Raw genomic sequence first — 15,239 nt, forward strand, 5'->3', positions numbered from 1 at the left:
CATAACAAATTTTGGGAAAATAACAAAAATCTTCAAAGGGCAACAACGATGATTTTTGCAACAAACCCGAAAAAACAAGTAAAGATTAAACTAGAAAGCATGGAAACGGTTGTTTTGCCATGGGCGGATACTACTATACTCTGAAACTTGGAACCGGCGTACTTCCCCGAACTTTGCGAAAGTGACCATTTTGGGCAGAACAAAGATTGGATAATTAAAAAAGATTTTAGAGAAATTTAACTAAGTGGGGTGGGGACCCCAAAAGGGCGAACTCCTTCTCTCTCCCGGGCCCTTTTTATGGGAGGTTTCCCTCTTTTGGGAGATTCCAATTTTTGACTTTTATGCCCTTGTTAATGATCATCCCAATCCTTCTTCTCCTCTCGAGCCTTTCCCCCCGGCGCACCCCGGCCGTTCCCCTTCTAGCGCCCTTTTCACTTCGCCCCCAAACGTTCCCCCGATTTGGACCCTTTTAACCCCGCCCCCAGAAACCTTTTCGATAAGATACTAATCGAATTTTGTGGCCTGGAAGTGTTTAAAGACTAGCAAATTGATGAAAGGACGCAAGAAACAATCTTTACATTGGTACAACATATGACAACGAGCAGGATATAAAACTCAAGACTAATCATCTAACGTGGTCTTACTTCACTTGCATTGTTTATATCATTGGAAAAAACTATCAATCAAACCATCACTTTATGAAATTAGAGAAGTGAAAATCTAAATTCGACGCATTAGGCCAAAGAGTATCAATAGCTACTATAATTCTTTCCCAACATTCTTCAGTTACTATGAAGAAACGTATGATTATTAAGTCATAAAACACAAGAGGGCTGGGAAGATGGAACCAAGTTTAGCAAAAGTTAAACATAAAAAAAAAAACATTTGTGAGAAACATCTATAAAACGTAAATTCCAAATTTATTACGAAAGAGTGGTTATGTCAAACTAGGCATAAAATAAACAACGATTCACATGTTTTACTTACAGAGACTATAGCTCGTAATAATAAAATCAAACATCTATTGAAACAAGGAATTGATAGGAGCAAAATTATAGAGCTTACCCCTGAAACTGAGAATACGGATGCGAGGTTTTACAAATAAAGAAACACGAAAGCAAGAATTAATAAGGTAGATATCACTTAACCCTTTGTTTTTATTTTATTAACATTTTGGCCCCTAACTCAACGCTTAAAGTCAAGGACACTAAAAGATCTGATTCTTAGAGCTCGTTCGGTTATCCCTATTTCGAAATGCAAGAGATGAATCTTGACTTAAATAAATATGACCGGTCCCACCCAGCACTATGCCATTTTTGGGTGTTTGCTGTTTTAGAATTGGAGTCAAGATATGACAACTTGCATGCTGTCAGACGAAAATGTCTTCATCCCTTTTACGTAATTCTTTCTGCCACCCCTCTAGCCGAAATCAAGTCGGGAAATGAAGTTAAAACATTCAAATGTCCCTCCAAAATTTTCCCAATCTTCGCGGTTTGAAACTCTTTTAAATACACGTTACTCCGGTTGGGACTACCGCAACGAAAGACAAAGAAAATAAACAGGTCCTTACGAATCTAATTAGGTGATTATGTATTCGATTCCAATTTCATGCAAATAAAATAGATCTATAGATGAACACATCAAATAAACACGTTAACATGCAATTTGATGTAGATTCGATTGTTACCTCTTGATCCATCATAGGATGACGTTGCTAGGTGCACCACCCGGAGATCCTTGATTTATCGACCACGAATCTTCCATACTATTCCCACGTCCTTGATTATTCATCCGTGTGGGCGGATTTCGAACAATCAAATAAAAGTGATATGAGATCTAGGGAAAACCAACACAAACATGAGATTGTCTTGAACTAATCCTATGAATTAGGATAGAACAGGAACAAAACAAGAACCCTATTCTCCCACGTGCTAGGGCACGAAAATCGAGACCAAGAGGGAGAGAGATAGACATCGACTTGGCAGCTAGGGTTAGGGTTAGGAGTGTTGTCCTGTGTTGTATTGTGTTCTAGGGTTTCCCATCTCTACACAATTTATAAGCTTGGATTTGTTGGGTTAGGATGGGGATCCATGGAATGATTTAGATGTTGGGCTCATCCATTAGATAAATATCTAATTAAATCAAATGACCCATGATTTAATATATCATCAATGGAATATTATTTTGTTCCACTAAAGAATAATATTGCACTCCCATCTAAATCACCAAATTACAAATAACTTGGGTCCATTTTATTTTACAATATTTCCCGCGTTTAAGATTATCTTAATCCATCAATTTAATTCTTTGTCTGCTATGTGACTTGAATCAAATTAATTCTCCGAAGAGTTTTCTAGTTTGAAACTTTATTTATTATTCGTAGAATAAATTCAAACTGCGCAGATTTTTGAATAATAAATTCCTTTTTCAAACACCTCTTGGGGATTTAATCATACCACACTGGACACGCGAATTCTATGAAATAATAATCCAATACCTTCATGTTATTCAATTACTACCACCCAAGATATCATATTTGAGTTACGTACAAACTCTCTCATATTAATAAGTCAAAGTGGCGTCTGATTAAATAAACAATATTGATAAATATTATAGACTAGAAAATACTAAAATTTCTGAAATATATTCTTACAGTAGATAATAATAAAGAATACATTTCGTATTAGATCCTTTCAATGCTTTACCACACCGGTGTTACTAATTTCTTCTTAGGTAAGGGAGAATTATCACAAACACCGCAACCATACCAATAGGTAGCCAAAGCCTATCTAGGTTGTGAATTCATTTTTCTTCTTACTAGATCTGGTCAAGTCCCCTACTGGTGAACACATGAAAGTCCTCGTATTCCCCTACTTTAACCTTCTTAGTAAGAAGCCTTAGACTTGTTTATTATATTTTAATAATAAACCATTATATTATATTATTTATACTCATAATTAGGTAAACAAGTGGATGTGGTATTTCTCGTATACATGCACAAGCTGACTGTACAAAGGCATATACGCTCAAAGCATCTTTTAGTATACAAACCCCAACAATTCCTCCATCACGAAGCATGCTCTACTCGATTGGTCATCAAATGCTGGATCTAACAACCACCTCTGCTCACATACCGACATTGGTATTTCATCTCAATCTGTTTTGGGTAGTTTGCTGATTTGTTTTAGTCGCCGTATTGTGTTAATGAGTTTGTCGTTGTGGTTCGTAGGTTAATATGTCGCAGCCAATGGGTTTTCTAGGTGTTGGAGTTGTGGGAGGCAGCGGTACTGCCAGTGTGTATCTCCGTCAACCTGATAGTAATCGAATTTTGTAGCTTGTTACGCCTGTATGTGTTTAAAGACTAGCAAAGTTATGAAAGGACCCAAGAACAATCTTTACATTGGTACAACGTACGGAACAACGAGCAGGATATAAAACTCAAGACTAATCATCTAACGTGGTCCTACTTCACTCACATTGTTTATATCAATGGAAAAAACTATCAATCGAACCATCATTCCATGAAATTGGGGAAATGAAAATCTAAATTCAACGCATTAGGCCAATGAGTATCAATAGCTACGATAATTCTTTACCAACATTCTTCAGAGTTACTGATGAAGAAACGTATGATTATTAAGTCAATTAAACAGAAGAGGGCAAGGAAGACAGAACTAAGTTTAGCAAAAGTTAAATATAAAAAAATCATTTGTGAAAAACATTTATAAAACGAAAATCCCAAGTTTATTACGAAAGAATGGTTATGTCAAACTAGGCATAAACTAAGTAGCAATTCACATGTTTTACTTTCAGAGACTATAGCTCATGATATAAAATCAAACATCTATTGAAACAATGGAATAGATATGTTACATCCCTAACCTGAAACATGCATCATTTTGCATATTAATATATTTTTATTTATCTTTGCATATTTATATTATTAATTGTATAATAAATGTTACATATGTGATATTTATATATTTTACATAAATATTAAAAAGGTATAAAGGTGTGCATGGGAGTATATATGTTGTAGATATTACAAATAAGTATTATTTAACAGTTGTTAATATAGTTAGTTAGATAATAATTATGTATAAACTAAGTATATATGTGTATATATAGGTACTTAAAAAAAAACGTTTGCCTGCCTATATTTATATAAATATATCTAGTTGGGATTATATTAAAGTATAAGTGGAGTATATCTATATGTGCATAAAATAATTTACGTAAAGCATACATATGTATAATATATTTCATGTAATATGTTAAAAATAAGAAGTATTTGGAGTTCTTTATACTATTACATGTTACTAATCAAATGAGTTATTTTTTTTATATATTATGTTAGATAATTTATGGAATAACACGTTTATAGTTTTTCACTTTTACGTATTTTTCTTTTAAAAAGTAGATAAGGGAGTCAGCAAATTTAAGCCGACATCTATATAAATGAAAAATGATAGTTTGCTAGGGAAGGAAAAGAAAAATATAACAAAAGAAGATTAGAGTGAGAGACGTAGATTGAGAAGTAATATTTATGTAGTTATGCACTAAAATGATATAGAACTGTAGCTATCGAATTCAAGGATCGAGAAACTGACTAGGAGAAGATTTAGAACTTGATTAGATTTTCTGTCGTAATCAGATGTGTTTAAATCACACTTTTAATTTTACACATTTTATGTGCTTTTTTGCTAGGTATTTATATAGAGTGAATAATTGGAGTATATGATGTGACTCTGATATTAATATGTGTTATCTGATATCAATGGTGGAATATGATAGAAATATGTAATTGATGCAATTGATATGTTTCTACATGGTTTTGGAATTATTTAAATTTAGGTTGACGTGGGTCATAGGAACTCCACATGTTATCAGGGTCGGCGGCTGACGCATTTTGACAACTTCTCCTCCTCATCATTTTTGCATATAAATAAATGTGTAGTATATAGAGCGGTGAGAGGGTCCCACAACGGTTTAGAATGTTTTAAAATATGTACTTAATAAATGTTGGTTTTTGAACTTATATAATATGTGTGAAATATGTACTTGACGTGTGGATTATTTATTATTATAAATTTTGAAATTATTTATAGTAAGTGCATAAGTCATAAGGGTTGGGGTATGACAAGATAAGAGCAAAACAGTAGAGCTTACCCCTGAAACTGAGAATACGGATGGGGGGTTTTACAAATAAAGAAACACGAAAGCAAGAATTAATAAGGTAGATATCACTTAACCCTTTGTTTTTATTTTATTAACATTTTGGCCCCTAAACTCAATGCTTAAAGTCAAGGACACTAAAAGATCTGATTCTTAGTGCTCGTTCAGTTATCCCTATTTCGAAATGCAAGAGATGAATCTTGACTTAAATAATATGACCAGTCCCACCCAGCACTATGCCATTTTTGGGTGTTTGTTATTTCAGAATTGGAGTCAAGATATGACAGCTTGCGTGCTGTCAGACGAAAATGTCTTCATCCCTTTTACGAAATTACTTCTGCCACCCCTCTAGCCGAAATTAAGTCGGGAAAGGAAGCTAAAACATTCAAATGTCCCTCCAAATTTTTTTAAATATTTGCGGTTTGACACTCTTTTAAATACACGTTACTCTCCATCACGAAGGATGTTCTACTCAGACGGTCATCAAACGGTGGATCTAACAACCGCCTCTGCTCACATACCGATGTTGGTATTTCACCTCTGTCTGTTTTGGGTAGTTTGCTGATTTGTTTTAGTCGCCGTATTGTGTTAATGAGTTTGTTGTTGTGGTTCGTAGGTTAATATGTCGCAGCCGATGGGTTTCCTAGGTGCTAGAGCTGTGGGAGGCGGCGGTGCATTCGGTGTGTGTCTCCGTCAACCTGATAGTAATCGAATTTTGTGGCCTATATGTGTTTAAAGACTAGCAAAGTGATGAAAGGACCCAAGAAACAATCTTTGCATTGGTACAACGTACAGAATAACGAGCAGGATATAAAACTCAAGACTAATCATCTAACGTGGTCCTATTTCACTCACATTGTTTTTATCATTGGAAAAAACTACCAACCAAACCATCATTCTATGATACTGGGGGAATTGAAAATCTAAATTCGACGCACTAGGCCAAAGAGTATCAATAGCTACGATAATTCTTTCCCAACATTCTTCAGAGTTACTGATGAAGAAATGTATAATTATTAAGTCAATTAAACAGAAGAGGGCAAGGAAGAAGGAACCAAGTTTAGCAAAAGTTAACATAAAAAAAATTATTTGTAAAAACATCTATAAAACAAAAATCCCAAGTTTATTACGAAAGAATGGTTATGTCAAACTAGGCATAAAATAAGCAGCTATTCACATGTTTTACTTACAGAGACTATAGCTCATAATATAAAATCAAACATCTAGTGAAACAATGGAAAAGATAGGAGCAAAACAGCAGAGCTTACCTCTGAAATTGAGAATATGGATGCGAGGTTTTACAGACAAAGAAGAAACACGAAAGTAAGAATTAATAAGGTAGATATCACTCCACCCCTCTGTCTTTACTTTATTAACATTATGCCCCCTAAACCCAATGATAAAATTCAAATACAGTTAAAAGGTCTTACTATATTTTTACGTTAGTTTGCTTCTTCTGTCCAATTTTTTTTGTTAGGTAAATGTGAAGTAAGCTGTATGATTGTAATCTAGTAAAATATGCAAAAGTGCAAGTCTTTAGTTATGATTGATACAGAAATAGCTAAAATTCCAAATAATGCTTATTCTTTATTTGTTTCTTATTTTAAAGATGGTTTAAGGCAGTGTGTAGAGTGAGGAAGAAAGGGGAAATAGTAAATGACTTGGGCTTTACCACTATTTTACTGAGCCACAGTTTAAAGTTAATGAGTTATTGGTTTGAATCCAATAAATACGACTGAATTTTAATTTTGATAAACATCTAACTACTACTAATAAAATATTCCCCCCGTTCCATAAAAGATGTCTCACCTTCGTTTTTAGTTTGTTCAACTAAAAACGCCACATTTCTATTTTTAGAAAAAATTCTCTCTCACAATAATATAAATATTATATTTTCTCTTTCCACCCAGCACACGAAACAAAACCTCATAAAATCTCATTTCGTCCACAAGTGTGACATCTTTTGTGGACGGAGGGAGTACTTACTAATACAAATTATTGGTGGTATTCATTGTGAAAATGTGTTGTTGAAGACGAAGTTAGTATTTAGGATGAAAGAAATTATTTGTGGTGAATTAGGATAAATATATATGGTGTGGGATTTGGATTGATCGGTAATAGTATCCATTTAAATATTGTAGAAAGGAGTGAATGGAAATTTCCATATTGGTGTGGTGTGTGGGGTGTCAATTTAAGTACTATTTTTATTTGCTTAATTAGGTGTATTTTTGTGTGGTATTTTTTTTTATTAGGTAAATGTTAAAAAAAAATTCAAAAAAACATACAAGTTTCATTTTGGTTGAAAGAGTATGCTCTGCTATAAAATTGCATAATATGATGAAATATGAATGGTTGAGTGAATCTTGAAACGTTTTTAAGATATGGATACTTATAGAAGTTAGTTGTCGTGATGCTAATGTTACTGAAGTTAATGTGAAAAGTGGATGGCATAGATTTTAATAAGAAATTGGTAAAATAAGACGACGAAGGAGAAAAAATGGATAAAGTATGAGAGAGAAAGAATAAAAGCTGATTGATAAAAGTTCATTATCGAATAAAATTTTTTTATTTTTCAAATAAAAGTTATACTCTATTTATTATGAAAAATCATAACTTTTTTAAAGCATAAATTTTTTTACTCTATTATATAGAATTATTATTATTTTGAATAAAATTTATTACTTTAATTTTTAAATATATGTTATTATTCATGAGAATAAAAGTTGGTACTAAATTATTGTTTATGCAAAACTAAAGTGCAGGTTAAAACAAAAAAGTTATTATTGTTTCGAATAATAATAAACATAATTTGTTTCAATGAATAGAATTTACTACTATTTTTTATTGGGAATAAAAGTTTTTGTTTATTGTGGACAAAAGTTATTTAATTTTTTTATTGTACAAGAGTTAGTATAATTGTGAAAAAAAAAATCATTTGATGAATAGAATGTATTGTACTATAGTTGTCAACAAAAGAATAATTTTAATAGAAAAAAGTGTTTTTCTTTAAATTGAAAGTTATAATTCTAAGAAATAAAAATTATTACTCCAATAAATAAAAGTTTTTATGCTTATAAATAAACTCTATTATTCTAGAAAATAAATTTACTACTTTTTGCGAGTAAAATAGTGTTATTGTAAATAAAATTTAGTAATATTATTTTCTAACAAAAGTTACTATAAGTTTAATAGATAAAAGTTAGTATTATTTTAATTAATAAATAATTTTGTTCTATTGGATCGTGTTATTTTTTTGAATAAAAGTTGTGAATGAAAGTTAACTTTTTTGTGAATGAATAAAAAGTTATTCCACAATTCTAGTCATGAATACAAGTTTGTGTGAATAAAAATTAGAGTACTATTTTTTTGAATAGAAAAATTTATTTTTATGCATAAAAGTTGTAATAACTAAAAGCCATTGCTTTCGCGGATAAAAAAATTGTGATTTTTGTGAAAAACATTTACGTTGTTATAGATAAAATTTTTGATCATAATGGAGTATATAAAAGTTATTGTCCTTATAGACAAATAAAATGTGATAACTAATCTTGATTAAATAGATTAATATAAATTTAAATTACCTTAATTAATCAATTAGTATCAAATAGTAACAATTTTTATGGTAATATTGGAGAGAAAACTCAATTTTTTTTTGTAAATAGTTAATAAAATAAAATTGGAAGTGAAAAAAATAAGCACACTAAAATTAGTTTTTTTATTAAATTATTTTCACTAAAATTTATAAAGACTAATTTAATTAGAAACTCATGTATGTTAATATATACAGACAACAAATTTATACTAATATTTTATATTTAAATATATACCCATAAATAAATGCAATATGAGTAGAGAAATAAAATGAATATTGTCCATCATAAATATACGGGCCCCATGTTAACAGATACACTCCTTAAGTAGATCTAAATAATATAGTAGTACAATATAATGTAAAGGATAGTAGTATATATACAAAATATTAATTAAACTAAAAATAAAATCTGGTATATAATTACTATAAAGTTCCCATTATAGCATTGCCATTATATCTATAACACATTTTTCTTTTAAAATATACATCAACGTGTAATATAAGTTGCTTCGAAGATAACTATATTAAATTATTAATTATCCCTACAGATTTAGCATTATACATGATCATGAGATGTAATAATAAATTAATTTACCACTCATATATTCCACTATTTAGCGCCTCAATTATACCACTATAAATTTCATTTATTACGTTCTTTAAAATTTATTGTCTTCTGATAACATCCCATTACGATGAATAAAATTTTGAAACTAATTTTAAATGACACTCTAATTAGCAAGGAATTTCATTATATTTAAGTAAAATTACACGCCACAGTAGTTGGATTTTTTTAATTTATAGTTATATGACGACAACAAACCAACCAACAAACCAACACCACTACACCAGCACATAACGTTAAACCAGATTCTCCGATGCTGCGATCGGAATCTAAACATCGGCACGATTAGATTCCGGCGCAAAGAAGTTCCGGAAACAGGCCTCGAAACGGTCCATCTCCAGCAACGGCAGCAAAACCAACGCATTGATTCCATCATCCGTGGGAAACACCCAACAGATATCCTTGCGGTGGCTGACGACGGGGCCGGAGTGCAGCGCCTTCCCCCACGGAAACACCACCTCTTCAAATCCCAACCTCAACCAAGAACTCACCATATACTCTCCACACGGAAGCCCCTTATTGATTTCCAGCCAATCAGTGGTCGATCTAGCGTTGTCGTCCGTTCAGCAGAGTGGACACCCTCTCCTTGCACTTCCACACAAGCGCCACCACCACGCTCAAGCTGCTGATTCTGGTTTCTGATTCGGCCATTTCCTTTAACAACTTGATGTGGCTAGGGCTTAACTGGAATACTCTGTACTCCAGTTCCTCTCTCTTGCAGTCGAAAACCGGGGGGCTCGAGAGGGGGCCGAGGTCGGGCTTGAAGAACTCGGGATGGTCAAACGCTGGTCTTGGTGGAGACCTGGCGGTCATGAGGTGGCGGTCGAAACATGGGACCACCGCCAGTGGCTCGTCGTCTAAAGCCTGAGAAGCTAGGTTTTGGTTGAAACCCTTGGCGCTCATCCCGTCCAATAAGATGTGATTCATACACAGTCCGATCGCCAAACCACCGCATTTAAAAGATTTCACATAATTCGGGAGTTGAACCATAGACCTCTTAGTTAAAAGACTAATAACATAAATTGAAAAAAAAGTACTCCTACTATTTGAAGGAGGCAATCATGCTATTTTCCTGCTCCAGAGACATCGGTCTGAAGGGGGCCCTCCAGCCCCCTAAATCCGCCACTGGGTAAAATATGTCATGAGAATTATCGAAAACGAAAGGTGAGTAGTGAATGAATTAAGTATCTGAAGAATAAAGAACGGCCGATTATCGGAATTGACGTTGTCCAGGGTTTGGACAACAAGGTGGCGGAATCCGAGGTTGGGATGGACCAAGTTGCCTATCTGGTGGAGCGAGAAATCGGAGAAAGCCACAACGAAGCCAGCTCCGGCTGAGTTGCAGTCCATGTCGAGGCTATTCCTAATCAGCATATATCGGAACCCCATGTAATTCGTATATTTAAAACCTTTCGACAACCTGTTGTAAAATCTATCGGCGGAATGGCGTGGATGTTGCCCCAAATGGCGGGGATGATGCCCGGGTACTATAATATGTACCCTTGAATGACAGTGATGGGTGGGATGGTGCCCTAAATGCCCGGGGTTGGCGGCCGGGAGATGGGCGGGATGGCGGCGGGGATGGGGAGAATGATGCCTGGGATGGTAGGGATGAGCGGGATGATGATGCCCAGGATGGGGAGTGGGATGATGCAGGGTCCCCCAATCGCCTGGGGACAATGTCTATCGGCCCTACATGGATTCATTGATCGCCGGTTCCAAGGCCTGTACTCCACTAGAGACTCAGTTCATCGGCGATGAGACTTTCTCACTTGAGGTGTTGGGTCTATCTCCGATGAGGGAGTCCCCTCCCCCCAATGAGAGTCCACTGGTGGTAGGGTGTCGGGGTCCTTCGGCAGGGAAGTCAAAGAAGAAGGGCAAGGGGGTGTGATAGGGTTTAGCCTATCGGAGGAATTATTTGAGTGAATTTGTAGAGAGAAAAAGATAACAACCCTAGTTGAGGTTCTAGGGGGAGCTTTCACGCTAGAAGAGAGAACGAGATTAATAATTTAATTCTTCATTATGCTCAATAATAATAAAAGACTCCACACATATTTATAATAAATATGTGTGGTACAAAAAGATCTCCTATAAACTAGGAAAGTAAATCAAAAGAAAATCAAATCCTAACCATTAGGGAAAGTAAATAAAATCATAGCAACTAAATAATACTAAAACATAAATAAACTAAATAAATATACGGAGAGAATATCAGCTCCCTTCCGGAATAAAATAGAATATCAGGTCCCTATCAACTCCCCCACCGTTGAAAGCCACCTTGCCCTCAAGGTGGAAGTTGGAAAAATAATCTTCCATCTCGTTGTATTTGTTTAGATCTTCAAATAAAATTGTATCGCTTGTGACCTCAACGAATGACGGAGAAACCGTCTTCGGGCATGAGATCTCTTCAGCGATTTCAGCGACATAACCAATGATGACAACATTGATTTTTGGGCTATGAGACTGTGGAGGACATTTGGTTTCCAGCAAAGCCATTGCCTCATCCAATGCTTGAGGCGATTCGTCGTCATCTTTTTTCGTCTCGTTGATGACGGGATCAAACTTGACATCTGTTGTTGACACAACGTCATTTTTTGCAATAGTCTCGACGACAGAATCAGATGTGGCCTCCTTTTTTTTGCTAAATATGCAACTGCCTTCAAAATTTTGTTGAGAAGTTTATTCGTCTCGGCGAAGTAAATGGCATCCTCATCAAAGTTATGATAAACAACATCCAGAAATTCTTGCCATGAGCAAAAAGATCTCCTATAAACTAGGAAAGTAAATCAAAAGAAAATCAAATCTTAACCATTAGGGAAAGTAAATAAAATCATAGCAACCAAATAATACTAAAACATAAATAAACTAAATAAATATATGGAGAGAATATCAGCTCCCTTCCGGAACAAAATAGAATATCAAGTCTCTATCAGGGTGGCTGGTCAGTCCTCGCGTGCGGGGGACGAGGGGGAGGAAGCCGGTGAGGGACGGAGGACCGTCTAGTCTCCAAAGGAGTGCGTCGCTCTGGCCAAGATCTGGATCAATGTCTGTGATGATCACATTCTGTCGATCAGACTATCGAAAGGATGTGGGCTTGCATCAGCGAAGCCTACGACATATTTCTGTTGCAGAATGGGAGACATCACACAACTGAGGAGTACCAGAAACAGTGAGAGCGAGTGAGGTTTGCCGTCACTCGATTTGCCAGCATCTACGAAAACAACACCCGCACGATAATCAGCGGCCAGACCATGGAAGATGTGAAGAGGTTGTCGCTCCAGCAATTCCCCCGACCAGGAAGTTCAGCCAGTTTAAATATTGGGACGCCTATGTGGTGCTGATGGATTCCGCCAAGTTTCGTTCAGGTGTTGACGCTGGCTGGCCGAAGCGGACGAAGCTCAACATCACCGGCAAGTACAGCATTAGTGTCGGTTCCCACGACCTCCCTGACGGTGCCGAAGAGACCCCTCCGGCCTCCATCGGTTTCCCACCGCCGTCGCCTGGTTGGGCAAAAGACGGCTATGCGGATGTCTAGGGGAGCCTCTAGTGGGTCCCCAGAGGACCAATCTGCAGCTCCCAGTGCCGAGCCCAGTCCCACTCTCGCCAACCTTGCGCGCATGCACAATAGATGAACTTGTTCGAGGTCATACAGGAAGTGGAAAGAGGCAACAAATCCCTTACACAAGAAGATGCTGGAGAGCCTCATCTACGATATGAGGCGCGCTTTGGGGATTCCACTCGCCGTCGGGGGTGCCGCTGGGGGAGCTTCTAGGGCTTCCGATGCCGCCGGGACTGGCCAAGGGGACGACGAGGAGTGAGACGGGGCCTGCGTATATCGAAGCTTTGGGATGATTTTTTGTTGTTGTTGTTGAACTATGTATTTTTTTTAAAAATTTAAATATGTATGTTTTTTTTAAATAAAATGGTTGCACTTTTTTCCGTATCCGTGTCGAATTTTTAATTGCGTATTTGTGAATTTGTTTTATTGGCTAGGCTGTTGGTTAGTCCTAGTGCTAGGCTATATTGTGCAGTGTTTAGTCAACACTAGTGATGTGGCAGTGTAGTGGTTGGTCCTAGTGACATAGCAAGAGGTGTTTTTGATTAGTCTTAGTACTAGACTATTGAGACGTCTGCCTTATTGTGGATACTCTAAGTCATTTTTCATCGTTACAAAAATTTCTAGCAAATCTCTCCAAGCTCTCCAAAGCGACAACCAATTCAATGAGCCAAAAGAAAATTAATCAATACAAAAGCAGTACTATGAAGTAAAGATCCAGATTTTACCTGCGTGTGTTGTACTAATTCCAAGATGTCCACCTTAATGGAAGAGTTTCGCTTTTCTTGCCATGTGAAAAGTAGAAACCTAATCCAGCATATTATATATCAACAAAAAAATTTTTTGAACAGTAATATCAAAGTTAATTTTTGTCCGGTAATAGTTTAACGGTGGCGACCGCGTGCGGACGTTTGTTTATACTGTCTTTTCCATCTTTTATTGAATTACCAAAATATTCTAAAATTACACAAAAGGGCATTTAACTCTATATATTGTAATATGTTTTTTTATCAATATTAATTACTACCTCCGTCCCACGATAAAAAATCACATTTCATTTTTATCATTAATAGTAAGTAGGCCTACTATCCACCAACTTATTTGACACATTTTATTATAAAACTAATATATATAAGTGGGACTTATGATAGTCCACTGACTTATTTAAACCACTGTTCTTTGCATTTCTTAAAACTCATGCTCACACTCAGTGGTGGATGCAGGACTTTAGGACTGGGGTTCCAAATTAACAATTGTTGCATATTTTTAATGTCAACTAACGTGAACAATGCATAGCTAAAATAGAGATGGATAATGAGGATAAATAATTTAAAAATTAATAATATCAATTAAAGATACATATAGTGATAGTATTTGGTGTCAAAATAATTGAAGAATATATATTTTTTAAAATGAAAATATAACTTCAAAATTTAATTTACTAATATTATAATGATATATATATGTATTTTTATAGGGAAAACTTTTTTTTAATTCTTAAGTTTTAAAGAACAACATTTACACAAGTAGGAATATAAACAAAAATTACACCAAAAAATATAAATAAATGAATTACTAAGTAGTGAATCAATTATAAGAACCATAAGAATAATTTAAATACTAGATAAATAAATGAAATTTACTATATGAAAATTTACTAATTTACTAGTATGATAAAAGTTAACAGACAATTTAACTATGCAAATCACGTTCCACACCATCTGCCTTATGTAATGATTTGCAAAATGTGGTATGAATATACTCCCTCCGATAATAGGAGTTACTCTTATTGTGGGCACGGATTTTAAGAAATGTAAAGAATAGTGGATTGAAAAAGTTAATAGAATACGAGACCCACTTTTTTATATTGATTTTATAATAAAATTAAACGTGAGTGAAATGAATTAGTCGAATGTGAGACCTACTTACCATTTATGGTAAAAATACAGTGTGACACTTATTGTGGAACGGAAGAAGTAATACATACGAGAATATAAAAAATAGTTGGGGATTCCAAGGACCCCCATGTAGCAACATAAGTCCGCCTCTGTTCACACTAAATTTGAATCCTTTTTGTGGGACGGGGGTTAGAATGTTATATGTCTCATGTATTGCTTTTCTTTTATCTTTCTTCTCTGAGCATAACAATGATAAATCTAATTAAATAATTATAAATTTTATTGCGAGTTTACATTAAAGAAGCATATCTAAAATTAGCCAAAATCCAAAGCAAAATCATATATAAGGAAATACCGTAGTTGAATTAAAAGTAAAACCACTTCTCCCATCTC

The 15,239-nt window shown here is 34.9% G+C and overlaps 1 protein-coding gene across 1 annotated transcript; it reads right to left on the reverse strand.

Moving 5' to 3' along the window:
* Positions 1 to 9,938: 9,938 nt before the first annotated feature.
* LOC125206304 (shikimate O-hydroxycinnamoyltransferase-like) lies at positions 9,939 to 10,781 on the reverse strand. The gene is made up of 2 exons (XM_048105577.1): positions 10,581 to 10,781; positions 9,939 to 10,361 (listed from the first exon to the last, which is right to left on the reverse strand). Exons 1-2 carry the CDS (start codon positions 10,779 to 10,781, stop codon positions 9,939 to 9,941), a joined length of 624 nt encoding a protein of 207 aa, XP_047961534.1.
* Between the last annotated feature and the right edge of the window lie 4,458 nt (positions 10,782 to 15,239).

Source organism: Salvia hispanica, chromosome 2, assembly GCF_023119035.1.
Source record: "Salvia hispanica cultivar TCC Black 2014 chromosome 2, UniMelb_Shisp_WGS_1.0, whole genome shotgun sequence".
Lineage (NCBI taxonomy): Eukaryota > Viridiplantae > Streptophyta > Magnoliopsida > Lamiales > Lamiaceae > Salvia > Salvia hispanica.